Source organism: Physeter macrocephalus, chromosome 16, assembly GCF_002837175.3.
Source record: "Physeter macrocephalus isolate SW-GA chromosome 16, ASM283717v5, whole genome shotgun sequence".
NCBI lineage: Eukaryota > Metazoa > Chordata > Mammalia > Artiodactyla > Physeteridae > Physeter > Physeter macrocephalus.
In genome coordinates this window covers 58,683,972-58,696,659 of record NC_041229.1, presented here as the reverse complement: position 1 = coordinate 58,696,659, position 12,688 = coordinate 58,683,972, and the positions used below count along the sequence as shown (strand labels likewise).

General features: G+C 40.1%; 1 protein-coding gene across 3 annotated transcripts in view; it reads right to left on the bottom strand.

The window, feature by feature from the left end:
• The window catches only part of C2CD3 (C2 domain containing 3 centriole elongation regulator), a 133,211-nt gene that overhangs the window by 50,832 nt on the left and 69,691 nt on the right, over positions 1–12,688 (bottom strand). For all 3 annotated transcript variants that reach the window (XM_024131586.3, XM_055078764.1, XM_024131585.3), the window contains exons 20-24: positions 12,466–12,589; positions 9,639–9,907; positions 9,048–9,137; positions 5,124–5,726; positions 2,730–3,068 (exon numbers count right to left, since the gene is read on the bottom strand). In XM_024131586.3, coding sequence (XP_023987354.2) covers positions 2,730–3,068; positions 5,124–5,726; positions 9,048–9,137; positions 9,639–9,907; positions 12,466–12,589 — 1,425 coding nt within the window. The remainder of the gene's footprint in view (positions 1–2,729; positions 3,069–5,123; positions 5,727–9,047; positions 9,138–9,638; positions 9,908–12,465; positions 12,590–12,688) is intronic.

Here is a 12,688-nt window from a genome sequence, read left to right as displayed (position 1 = left end):
CTAGCTGGTGTGAGGTGATACCGCATTGTAGTTTTGATTTGCATTTCTCTAATAATTAGTGATGTTGAGCAGCTTTTCATGTGCTTCTTGGCCATCTGCATGTCTAGACACTAGATATTGTACTACCTATCCTTCTGGTCCTCAGAGCATTCTGTTTTATACATCAATAATCATGTAGTTGCTAATCCCCTTATCTGGGTTATCAGCTCTTGGATTTACTACTTGATGAACTGAACCACAATTCTTGCAATATAAGCACAGGACTGGGTGTATAGTACATAAGCACCCTTTTAAATACAGAGAATAAACAGGACTAACTGGTAAACACGGTTTATCTCATACCTAAGGGTCAGGATGGTATAGAGGAAAGAGCACGGGTTTTAGGTCCAGACATAGCTGGATTCAAATTCCAGCTCTGTAGAGCTTATTAACTGTGTAACTCAAGTCATTTTACCTTTTTGAGCTTCAGTTTCCTCATTCATAAAATGGGTATGTACTGTAATCTGTTCAGAAAATAACCCCACTGTGGTAAGGATTAAATGAGATAATTAATGTACAAAAAAGAGAATAAAATTTGGCACAAGGAGATGCTCAATGAACTATTGTCAATTGTCAAGCCATATTTAAAAAATGTAACTCTGTCTAATTGAGAAGTTACAAGTATATTTGCTTTTTGCAATATGCGGGCAACTCCTAAAATGGAACATAACCATATTTTTGCACATTAAATTTTATTTTCAATGTAAAAACAAAAAACCAAAACAGTTCTTGCAAAAAAATCAAAGCTTTTTTTGTGCTTTCCTTAAATTCATTCATGTATTGATTTTTCTCTTTTTAAAAAATTCAGTTTTTACAAATCAGACTTGTCACAAATGGGCTGCTTTGGTAGGGCAGTAAAAAAGCAAAAACTGTTTCCCAGCTTTGTGACTCATACAGTATGGACCTCAGTATCTCTAATACAGCATAGCAAGACTATGTGGAGAAGACTCTGTCCTGAGATAGAATGTTTCAGGGTCACTGACACACAAAGGTTATGAGAAGGACGAGAACCTCAGAGTCTTTGTAGAAGCTTATAATCCTGGAAGTAATGTCTGTTGGTAGTGTGTATATGGAGAAATAGAAATGAAAGACAGACAACAGTTACTAGGAGCATGAATTCTGTTTTTGTTCCAAAGTAATAAGGATACACAGAAAAACTGAGGCAACACAGAATTGATAGGAACCGAGTAGGGAGGCCAAACCAGAAGATGTATATTGAAACCTTCTGGACTCATAAGGTTATGGTTTTCTGGCTCTCAGAACCATCACACATCTTAGAACTGTTAATCACAGCCGTTTGCAGATGAGAAATTCAAGACACAGAGAGACAGTAACTTGCTCAAAGTCACAAACACACACAATTTATTGGAAATACTGGGCTGAATACATTCCTACTAGAATGTAAGTTCCACAAGGACATTATTTTGTCTGTTTTGTTCATTGCTTTATCCCCAGCACCATGGACAGTGCTCACATATAGCAAATATGACATAAGTTTTGTTGCTGAATGAATGAATAATGAATGAATAAATGAATGAGATAAGATCTTTGCTCTTAAACAGCTCCTACCTAGTGGAGAAGAAAATCATGCAATGTTAGTACATGTGATATATGCTATGATAAAAAGGGCAAAAGTGCTAGGAGAGCAAAGAGGAGGCAGCCTTTATGTCAGAGAAACTCTGGTAAATGGTGATGTTTCAGCTGAGTCTTGAGAGGAGTGGGAATTAAGCAGGCGAAAGAGAAGGGTGATGGCAAAAGGGGAAAATTTTAGGAGAGATTACAAGGCTGAATAAAAAGTAGGGCAGGGGTTCCTTGTGCCATGGATTACTTTGGCTGTCTGGTGAAGTCTATGCGCCTCTTCTAATATATATATATATATATTTTTAATGCTAATTGTAAAATACATAAGATTACAAAGAAATGAAATTATATTGGCATAAGTTATCAAAACATTAAAAAACAGTGACATAGTAATCACTATAGTTTTATTAATGCATAACAAGATCTAACTGTAGGTTTAATAACTACTATAATTTTGAAGTAATGACAGGTATAAATGATATTCCAAGATATCTGCAGTAACTAAAATGTGATATGAAAATACCTGTGATTTCTATTGTTGACAACATCACAGGTATTGTTAATATTACTAGGGTCTATTGCCTACACTCACAACTGGAGGAAATGTTCAATTTTAGTTAGAGATTAATAAAAATAAAGATGTAATTATTTTCCTATCCAAGTTCACCTACCCTGACTTTAATCCTTGGATCCCTGTGGGCTTATGGATCCAATGCTAAGAACCCTTGGCCCTAGGTACATAATGAAGAGGGCCTGAGTTGGAAGGAATGGAGAAGAAGGTAGAGATCTAAGAGAAATTTAAGAGATACAACAATGTTAATGGATCTGATGATTTGATGGTGGAGAAGAAAAAGAGAAGTATCTAAGTTCATACTCAGGTTTCTGGACTGGGGAATTTATGATATGCAAAATTAGGATAACTGACAAGGCCCACTCAGGGCCTCAGAAGGGCTTTCACTTGGCTTAAACCTTTAGGCTTGAGAAATATAATTATGATTAAGATGATTAACAATTCTTCCAGACCCTGTCATGATTAGAAAGACTTGTGAAGACAGAACCATAGCCTGTGGAGTCAGATACCTGTTTATGGATAAGTGAGCAGAACATACCTTTCAAGCTCAAGTGCATTGCTCTTTCTACCAGGATACTGACTGCAAAAGTTCCATCCAATGCAGTAGGGCCCTCCTGGGCCAGGCAGACTTCAGCTGTGGTGCTGATGCAGGGGACCTGGGTGGAGGCCGGAGACATCTGGTGGTCATGTGGTAGAGAGAGCTGGAGCTCATCATTTCCTCTGGGGAGCTGCTCAGACTCACTGGGGCTGCTGCAGTCCATGGAGTCCAGCTCATTAGTGGGCCCAGGGTGTGAAGAAAGAGAGGAGAGAACCACATGAACTCTCAAGGCAGCTCCTGAGAGGTTGGAAGCATTTCGTCCAAATAGAGGATACACACCTGCAAGAGGATGAAGGAGAATAAGCCTAGGCAAGCAGGGACACTCTCTAAACCTGGAGATGCTCTCTGAGGGTGCTTGCGGACCTCTCTCCTTTGGCAGGGCTACAGGCCCTAATATACCAATTTGCAAAGAAACTGTGAAGTTAACACACACTGTGAGAGTTTTTACTGCCCCCGCCCCCATCACTACCTGCAACAATGGAAAGTAGTGAGAGGTCTGATTTCAAGGCAAGAGGATAAAAAGCTGGTGGGAGTGGAAAAGTATGAGGGAATGGACAATCTGAAAAGTTGAATACTGCCTTTGGTATCCCTCAATAAAAAGAGGTATTTGTGTTTGAGTTCTGATCCCTAAATCTATATTCAGTTTCCCAAGCCTACTTGCTCCAGAAGAGTGAAGTTAAAAGCCTGTCTTTAAGAACTTTAGTTCAAGTGAGCCTTGTACACATCGAGGACTTTTTCTGTAGTCTCTTTGAAGTGACTCTAGGCCAGCCCAGATAAAACAGGGCACACGGCATTTGATGAGGTGCTCAACAGAGCCAGAATTATACCTGCTGGGTCCAGAGATAAGCAGAGAATCTGGGATGATCACCCAGATGCTCAGTTCTCCTTCTTTAGCTTGGGCCACCCGCTCAACAACAGCGTCAGAGCACAAGGCTAACAGAGCTAAAATAGGGTTGTGACTCAGTTTCTTCAACCGTATAGTGGGGGAAATAACTAACCTTACAGGAATGTTAAGATGAATAAATATGACGTTTGTAAAGAGTCTAGTCTGGCTGTCTCCAATTCAATCTGTACTATAGTTGCCAGCCTTATTTATCTAGAAAGCAAAGCTATGTCACTCTTCTCTTCAGAAGCCGATAAAATAGCTTTCCATAGCTCTCACAAAAAAGTCCAAACTCTCCTGCTTAGAAGAGGCCTTCAATATAGTACTCCTGCCCAGCTGTCTAGCTTCATCTCCCATCATTTCCCAACCTATACATCCTGTGATCCAGCAGTACCAAATTACTTATGGCGCCTAAAACGTATCAAACTGCTTCCTGCCTCTGTGCCTTCACCCACGCTGTTTCCATTTAGAAAACCCTTCTTTCCCCCTTTTTGTGACTTACTCCTAAATCTTCTGTAACTCAGGTCAAGCATCATCACTTCCACTGGGATGCTGTCCTTGAACCAGAGATGTTGTGTCCCTGTGCTCCCATAGTGCCACTGAGAATACCTTTTTCATAGTTCTTATACTTCGCTGTAATTGTTTATTTACTACTCCACTCTCCCATTAGACTATAAGCTCATTAACTATTTCTGACTCATCTTTGAATTCCCAGGGCCAAGTACATGTAGCAAATACTGAACAAATGTTTGAAAGAAAAGCACCCATAGTGGCACTTGCAAAATGTTACCTCTCTCCTTTCAAACCAGTTTATTACCATGTAGATTTTATGATTCCAAGATGTACTGACCAGAGAGAGAGAGGATATCCTAATCTCATTAGCAGGTATGCTTTTCAGTGTATTTTAAAACCAACATTCTAGATTATAATATAGGCTCTTATACAGGTGGTTAAAGGTAGTCTCCTAAATTCACTCATTTTTATTTTACATGTATTAACTGAGGGCTTACAATGTTCTAGACACTATGTTAGGTGCAACAACCTTATGAATTTGGATGTAGTCTAAGGATACAAACTTCAGCACCAGTTCTTAGATCTCAGACAGTATACCTTAGACTCCACTAAGGTATACTGTCACTAGATGATGCCCTTCTTAAAGCATCCAGAGAACCTCTTTCTGAAATCTCTGTAGTTTTAAGAAGCATTACTAAATTACTATTAATCTTTCAACATGCAACAATGGAAAGAACACTTACTAACATGTGACCCTGGGCAGTTACCCAACCTACCTGAGGCTCCATTTTCATGACTGAAAAACAGGTTTCATACCTACCTCACAGGATTGCTGGGAGGATCAAATAAAATAATGTCTGAGAGGGTGTCTCACATAGTGCTTGTCGTGGAGCAGCAGCTGCTCAAACCACAAGTGCTAAGGCTAGTTCCTCACTTACCACTGACAGTTAGTGTCCTTGCTGACCTCTCCCCAAGTCTGGCCAGGTCCACATAGGCTGAGCCAATCCAGCTGTCTGTCTGATGGGGCCTCTCCACATTGTCATTGCCATAAGCCCGCCAAACTTGGATCTCTAACCTCTCCTCTCTGAAGTACCAAAGCAGTGATGGGCTCCTAGAGACTTCTGCTCTTTTGGATGCCTTGAAAGTAACCATGACCTGCTTTTTGTTTGTAGATTCCTTAGGCTTCTTGAGAGGGGTCCAAAAGCCTTCATGATCGTACAGCTTGTAGCGGAGGTAGCAATACGTATTCTTATGAATGTGCTTCTGGCCAGCAAGCAGCACGCAATGGATGGGCAGCCAGAGCCTCGGGGTGGAGATGGTAACAGTGGCTGGCTCCTCTTCATCCATCTTGACAAAATCCTTCAGATTATTCTCAAAGCTCCAGCCCAATAGCTCAGCAGCTTCCAACACCCGCTCTCTGTCTCCAGGATGGGTGAAGGAAATGGAAAGCTCCAGACCACCCACAATCTTCTGCATGAGCTCCAAGCCATGAGGCAGGGCCCCCTCTTCTGGTAAAATGATAGGATACCATCCTGTGATCCCTTATGAAAGAAAAGGAAGATTTTTCAATTATTGTTTTAAAAGTAAAAAGACTTAGCCACTTTCCACCCCATAGCCACTATCATCCTGGCCCAAGACAGAAGAGAAAACATATACCCACAGTGCATTGAAGTTTGTTTCATCTGACCACTGAAAGACAATGAGATCAGGTGGAAGAACAAAGGCTAGGAGCTGGAAGACCTGCATTTTCTTCTTGGCTCAGCCCAAAACTAGTGGTTCAGTCTGGGTAAGCCATTAATTTCTCTCAGCCCTATTTCCTTACCTGACAAATGGGAAAAGTAGTGCTGATCTTGCCTATCAGACAACCTTATTATAATTGTCAAATGAGATAATGATTTTGGAAAAGCTTTGAAAGACAATAAAAAATGTGAAATATTATTATGGTACTATGAGTACAATGGAGAAGGCATGGGACAAGATCAGGAGACCTGGGGTCTAGCCCCGGGTCTTTCACCAAGGGAATTGCCACTTAGTGAACACATACCAAGGACCAGGCACTAGATTTCAAAATAACAATTTAAAATATTAGCTACTTGTTACTGAGCATCTATTATGTGTCAGAAATTCTCTTATGCTTTATATATATTACTTTATTTATTTCTCTTAATAACCCTGTGAAGTTCTGAGGATTAAATGGGATAATAATCCCTATTTTGCAGATGAGGAAATGGAAGAGACCTGCCCAAGTCATTATAGCTACCAGGTAGTAGAGCCAGGATTTGAACACAGGCCTAGCTGGCTTTAAAGTCTACACACCACCTATTATAGGTTCACAATATCTTTTTTTTTTCCTTTAAATTTTATTTATTTATTTATTTATTTTTGGCTGCATTGGGTCTTCCTTGCTGCATGCAGGCTTTCTCTAGTTGCGGTGACCGGGGGCTACTCTTCGTTGGTGTCCGTGGGCTTCTCATTGCAGTGGCTTCTCTTGTTGCGGAGTATGGGCTCTAGGCACACGGACTTCAGTAGTTGTGGCACACAGGCTCAGTAGTTGTGGCTCGCAGGCTTAGTTGCTCCGCAGCACGTGGGATCTTCCCAGACCAGGGCTCGAACCTGTGTCCCCTGCATTGGCAGGCGGATTCTTAACCATTGTGCCATCAGGGAAGTCCCGATTCACAATATCTTATCTAAAACCCTTAGGGTCAGATTTGTTTCTGAATTTAAAAATTTTCAGATTTTAGAAAGATACTGTGGTACATAAACTGAATATTATGTACGAGTCAGTGGTCACATAGGTCAGGGGTTGGTAAACTTATTCTGTAAAAGGCCAGATAGTAAATATTTTAGGCTTTTGGGCCATATGGTCTCTGTTGCAACTATTCAGCTATGTTGCTGTAGTGAGAAAGTGGACACAGAAAATATGTAAATGAATGGGCACAATATGTTCCAATAAAGCTATATAATCAGGCAGTGGCCTAAGTCAGAAAATAAAGACTAAATAGTCTCATGTCAGTTGAGGTCAGGTTTGGCTGCTTAATGAGTTAATAAAAAACTTTTGACTTTCTGAGCTTTTTGGATTTCATAATTACGTAAAACAGATTGTGGATTGGTATAATATTCACAGCAATTTCCTGAGAAAGGTTTTGTATTAATTAAAATTATAGATGGGAAGATTTAGACTTATTGAGATTAATTTGCCAAAGGCCACTTAAGGTGTTATGAATTTTGGAAAAGGCATTTAATTTTTTTGGGCCTTCCAAGTTTTCGTTTATAAAATGAGGACACTGAAATGAGGAGGTTGATCTCTATGACTCCATTTGACTTGGTCGGTCTAAGAACCTATGGCTTTGGCTTTAGTAATTTCTCATCACTTGGGTATTAATTTCCTCACAGCCTAGTGCTTCTTAACATTATTTGGTCACAGACCCCTTTGGCTCTAATGAAAGTTATCCCCAGAAAAATGTACAAATACAAATACATAAAAAATTTCACACCACTGCAGCATGTAAGTGGATTAGATCATTCCTCTTGCTCTGTGATTCTGTAATTGAGATTACTGGCAGGAAGAAACAAAATAGAACGTTCACTTTAGAATAACTCTGAATATAAAGACAAATGATACATTCCAAACTGTCTAAAAGGTTTATTTCCAAGGGGTTAAATTTAATTTGTGAAGGTAGGATTTCTCAGATGGTGCCTATTCTCTGACAAACTCTAGTAAGTTTCAGAAGGAAGGAAACTGAGGTGTCCTATGTGCCCAGTCCTGTGCAAAGATCTTTCACGTGTATAATTTCATTGAATGCTTTGATAATCTTGCAAAGATATTATTATTTCCATTTTTAGAGATGAGGAAACTATGGATCTGAGAGATGAAGTGACTTGTTCTAGATCACAAACAGTTAGTGACAGAAGTGAGATTTGAACCCTATATCAAGTTGTAGAGACTTCTCTCTGGCAGGCACATAGTACCTGTTTATTGAGTATTGTTCAAACTTCAATTCACAATTAAATTTGGGAGACGTGTGATAAAATTCTGGAAACTAGACTATACAATCCTAGGGAGGCAAATGGGCAAGAGAAGGAAAACTAACATTTACTGAGTGCCTACTATGTGTCAGGTACTTTATATATCCTATTTCATTGATTCCTACCTCGTAGACTTGTCAGCATTAACAGTCTCCATCCATAAGGTAAGTGGGGCTCAGAGAGGTCAAGGTCACTCTGTCAAGGTCACTGAGCTAGTAAAATGTAGGATGGGACCAATATTTCCAGACTACTGCCCTGGTGGTTGTGCCTTCTTTTGGGTCTTTACCTCATACCCTTATTCCTTCTTCAGTGAGAGAGGACAGTATAGTGAAAAAGAATGGGCAAATCTGGATTTGATTTCTAGTACTCTACTACCTGGCTGTGTGGTTGACAAATCAGTTAACCTCTGTAAGGCTAAGTTTTCTCATCTGTCAAATGAAGATAATCCTGTATCCCCATCAGTAAGAGTTACCATGAGGCTCAAAAAAGATCTGACAAAATATTTACAAAGTGCTATATAATGCAATGGGTATTGCCATATTTATTATAAGTAGTATTATCATCATTATCTTTCCTGGAGTAAGATGACAGTACAATGTTTTGAGCTTCTTTGCTTTATTAGAAGGACTTTGAAATGAATAGGAAAGGACTTAAAATGTTTTTGAGAAAAGCTTTGAGGTATTTGGGAGAATTCAGAAGCATGTGTTAAGGGGTTTTTTTTTGTTTTTGTTTTTTGTTTTTTTGCGTATCTTGCAAGAGAGCCAGACAAGATGATCTCTTGCAGGGAAGTGAATGGGAAAGGGTAGGATTAGAAAGAGATAATCCAGGATCCCTACCAGATCTCTTGATCAGCAGATCTTTTGTTGGAATCTTTACTACTCCAAGCAGATAATCTTTGAATGAGTGGATACTGGTTATATCCCTGGCTGTTAAATCAAACAAAGAAAGAGAAATTATTTGGTGGTCTACTGACCAAGGGCTTGTATTACAATATAGCCATATAATCCTCCATTTACACTCAGTGAATTTCAGTGTTGGAAGATGCATTAGAGATCATCTTGCTCCAGTCAAAACTTGAATGCCCTCTAAATCATTTTAATTAAATCATTAAGTATGTGTATGCACACACTTAAATTTTGAAAAATTCAGGCATACAGAAAAGTTAAAAGAATACTACAATGAACTCCTATATACCCTTCACCTAGATTCACCCACTAACATCTTGACACATTTGCTTTATCTCTCTCTACATTCCCTCAGACACACTCAATACATATTCTACATATTTTTGCTATACCCTTCACAAGTAAGTTGCAGAGAATAGGACTCCTCACCCCTAAACATTTCAGCATGTATCTCCTAGGAAGGGCTACACCGTTCAAAACAGAGCCCTTTTAAATTTTGATTGTGAGTCATTTGGTGCCCACCTGACTTGGTATCTTCATGATAAATAGCAAAAGTAACTTCTGCAAACTCCAACAACTCTGCCAGGAAACAGGCTTCTCCACTGCAGTGCTGAGTTACCAAGTTACATGAGAATTCACTGTGATGGGAGAACTCAGGGCAGAAGGAACAGGCCACAGGGTGGGTTTGGCGCTGTTCTCCCTTGGGCAGGAAGGACAGATGAGTGGTGACAAAGGCATTGACCCCGACTGTGGCACTAAACTGCAGAGCAGGTTCCTGCTCAGCCAAAGCCCTGTAGGGGAGAAGGGTGGGAATGAGAAGGAGGTAATATCAGAAAGCAGCTTGACTGCCTAGAAAACATCACCATTTCCACAAGGCCACCAAGAACACTAACCAACCATGTGTTTCCTATTTAGGCTTTTGGCAATGCCACTATGTGTTTTCTTAGTAATCTCAATATCACAGTGTATGTGTATATGAGGGAGACAATATTCATCTGCCTACTAGAGTGATACTACAAGGACACTCCATTGTACTGGTCTGGCTTCTTGCCCTTTTTTCTTAAAAGCACAACACAGACCAAATGCGGGACTTACAAAAAACTGCCTGCCACCTAATCTGACTTTCCCTGTGAGTTCCCAGAGAGAAAGGCAACTGAGTTTCTTATCTATTACTCAGTCTCTCTGAGGTCTACTGAGTATCGAAATTCCAAGTCCTTCTCTGTCAATTAAACAGTAGTTAATTTAACACCATGTTTAAGAATTCTGACTTGGGCTGGGTCTTACCCAGTACAGGTACTCCATTATACACAAGTTTCATGCCTCCATGGCCTTTGCACATGTTCTTCTCTTTGACCAGAATAATCTTCAGCTCTCTTGGGCATTATGATTAACTCCTACTCTTCTTTCAAGACTCAGATTAAGATATATATATATTTTTTAATTTTTTTATTTTTTTTTGTGATACGCGGGCCTCTCACTGTTGTGGCCTCTCCCGTTGCGCACCCCAGACCCAGCGGCCATGGCTCACGGGCCCAGCCGCTCTGCGGCATGTGGGATCTTCCCGGACCGGGGCACAAACCCATGTCCCCTGCATCGGCAGGTGGAGTCTCAACCACTGCGCCACCAGGGAAGCCCAGATTAAGATATTTTGAAGGGTCCTGAATGCCACGTTGAGCAAGCAGGTTGGACCTTATCCTGTTGTGGACCACTACCCTAAAGTGGAGTGAGTACAATCTAGGGGGTTCATAGGGTAAACTATTTGAGCATAGGAAAAAATTATTAAAACTTCTAGAGTTGTTATCTCATATATTAAAGTTTTACTACTCTCTGGTATATTTTATAGTATATATATTAGTGTAGTAGTACATGAAGATGACTTATACATGAATAAGTATACACATATTTAGAGAGTATGCTAAATTTTTATTTTTTTATTAATAGGAATATAAATTAAAATTAGGAGACCACTGCTACTGACAATGAGAAACCATCAAGAGTTTGAATATATGGGAAAACATGACTAAAAAACTGCCCTGGCATCTCACTAACACTAAGATGTTCTCAAGCAATTATTGGAAAAGTCTATTTGGAGAATTTAGTGAGGAAAAATATTAATTAGACTGAACATTTTACCAGCTACTTCAGTGCCAGATCTCACATGGAAGTAATCCCATTAGTTATTTAGCAACTATGAAGTTAAAGGTAAATAATCTGACTCTAAGTTGTAACAAGGGAAGAAGTTAAGGAGCACTTGCCTCTTTCTTGAATTCATGTCCAAAGTGAGCTAGTCTGCCTCAGGATCGTGATCTAGTTCTCCTTACTGGGTACCTGATACGTGCTGGAACTATGCTATGTGGTGGTGGGGACAGAGAGGAGTTCAGGCAGTGTCTGTATCTAGAGGAACTCACAGCCTAGGTGAGGAAAACTCATGTATGCAAATAATTGAAACAGAGTGATATGTGCTACAACCAAGGTGCTAATAGACAAAGGACAAAGCACCGATTCTATCTACATGTAGGAGAGACAGAGGAAGGCTGCAAAGTCTTGAAGAAAACAGAAGTTTGTTTAGAGGACAAAAGGAGGAAGAACATCCAAATTAGAGAGAAGAATGAGTGAAGACCTGAAGGAGGGAAGAGAGGGCCATGCTGTTTATACATAGAAACAGTGTTTCGGGCAGAGAAAATAGCAAGACAAAGGCCTTGAGGGGAAAAAGAGCATGGTGTGTTCAGAAGTAATAAGAAAGCCAGTGCCTGGAGTGGAGTGAGTACAGCAGCAACTACCAGGAAGAGAGGAGGTCATAAAGATAACGGGGTCAGATCATGTGGGGTCTTACAGCCATTTTAAAGACTCTGGCTTTTACTCTGAATGAGATGGAAAGGCATTGGTGGGTTTTAAGTAGATGTGTGTCAAGACCTGATTTAAGTTTTCATAAGATCACTGGCTTCTGTATTGAGAACAGACTAAAGGGGAATAAGCTAGAAAAATAGGAGGTGGTACTCAGAGATTGAACATGAGAGACTATAGAGGAGGTGTAGTGGTGATTGGTCCTGGCATGGTTGGTGGGCATAGGGTCTGACCTTGGGAATAAGAGGGTAAGTAGGGTAGAGGATAAAATCGCTGGACAAGGTCAAGGAACTAAATTGCTAATAACAGTTAAAACAGCAAAATTTGCAAGTGATTTATTCACTTATATTCCTATATGCTTTCTTAAGAGGAAAAGAGTAGAGTTGTGTTTAATAAACTGGAAATTGTATGCAAGAAAGTTTTACGTTATTTGGGCATCACATATTATGTGGACTGCAGTGGAGAAAGGTTTGCTTTGAGAATTGCTTTTCTAAGGTGAACTTACTTGGCTGCTGCTTGCAAACCACAGGCTCTGATAATCTGGACTGAGATGCAGACGGCTCGGGCTGCAAGAACTCCCTCTGCTGTCCTTGGAGTACATCTGTACCTTAGGCCCACATCCAGTAAACCTAAAGAATGAGGGCAAAAGGAAAAATGAAAAGAAGGTTGGTTGGAATAATCTCTGTTCTACCAAACCGCAAGTCTAGTCAGGAAGGAAGGAAGAGGAT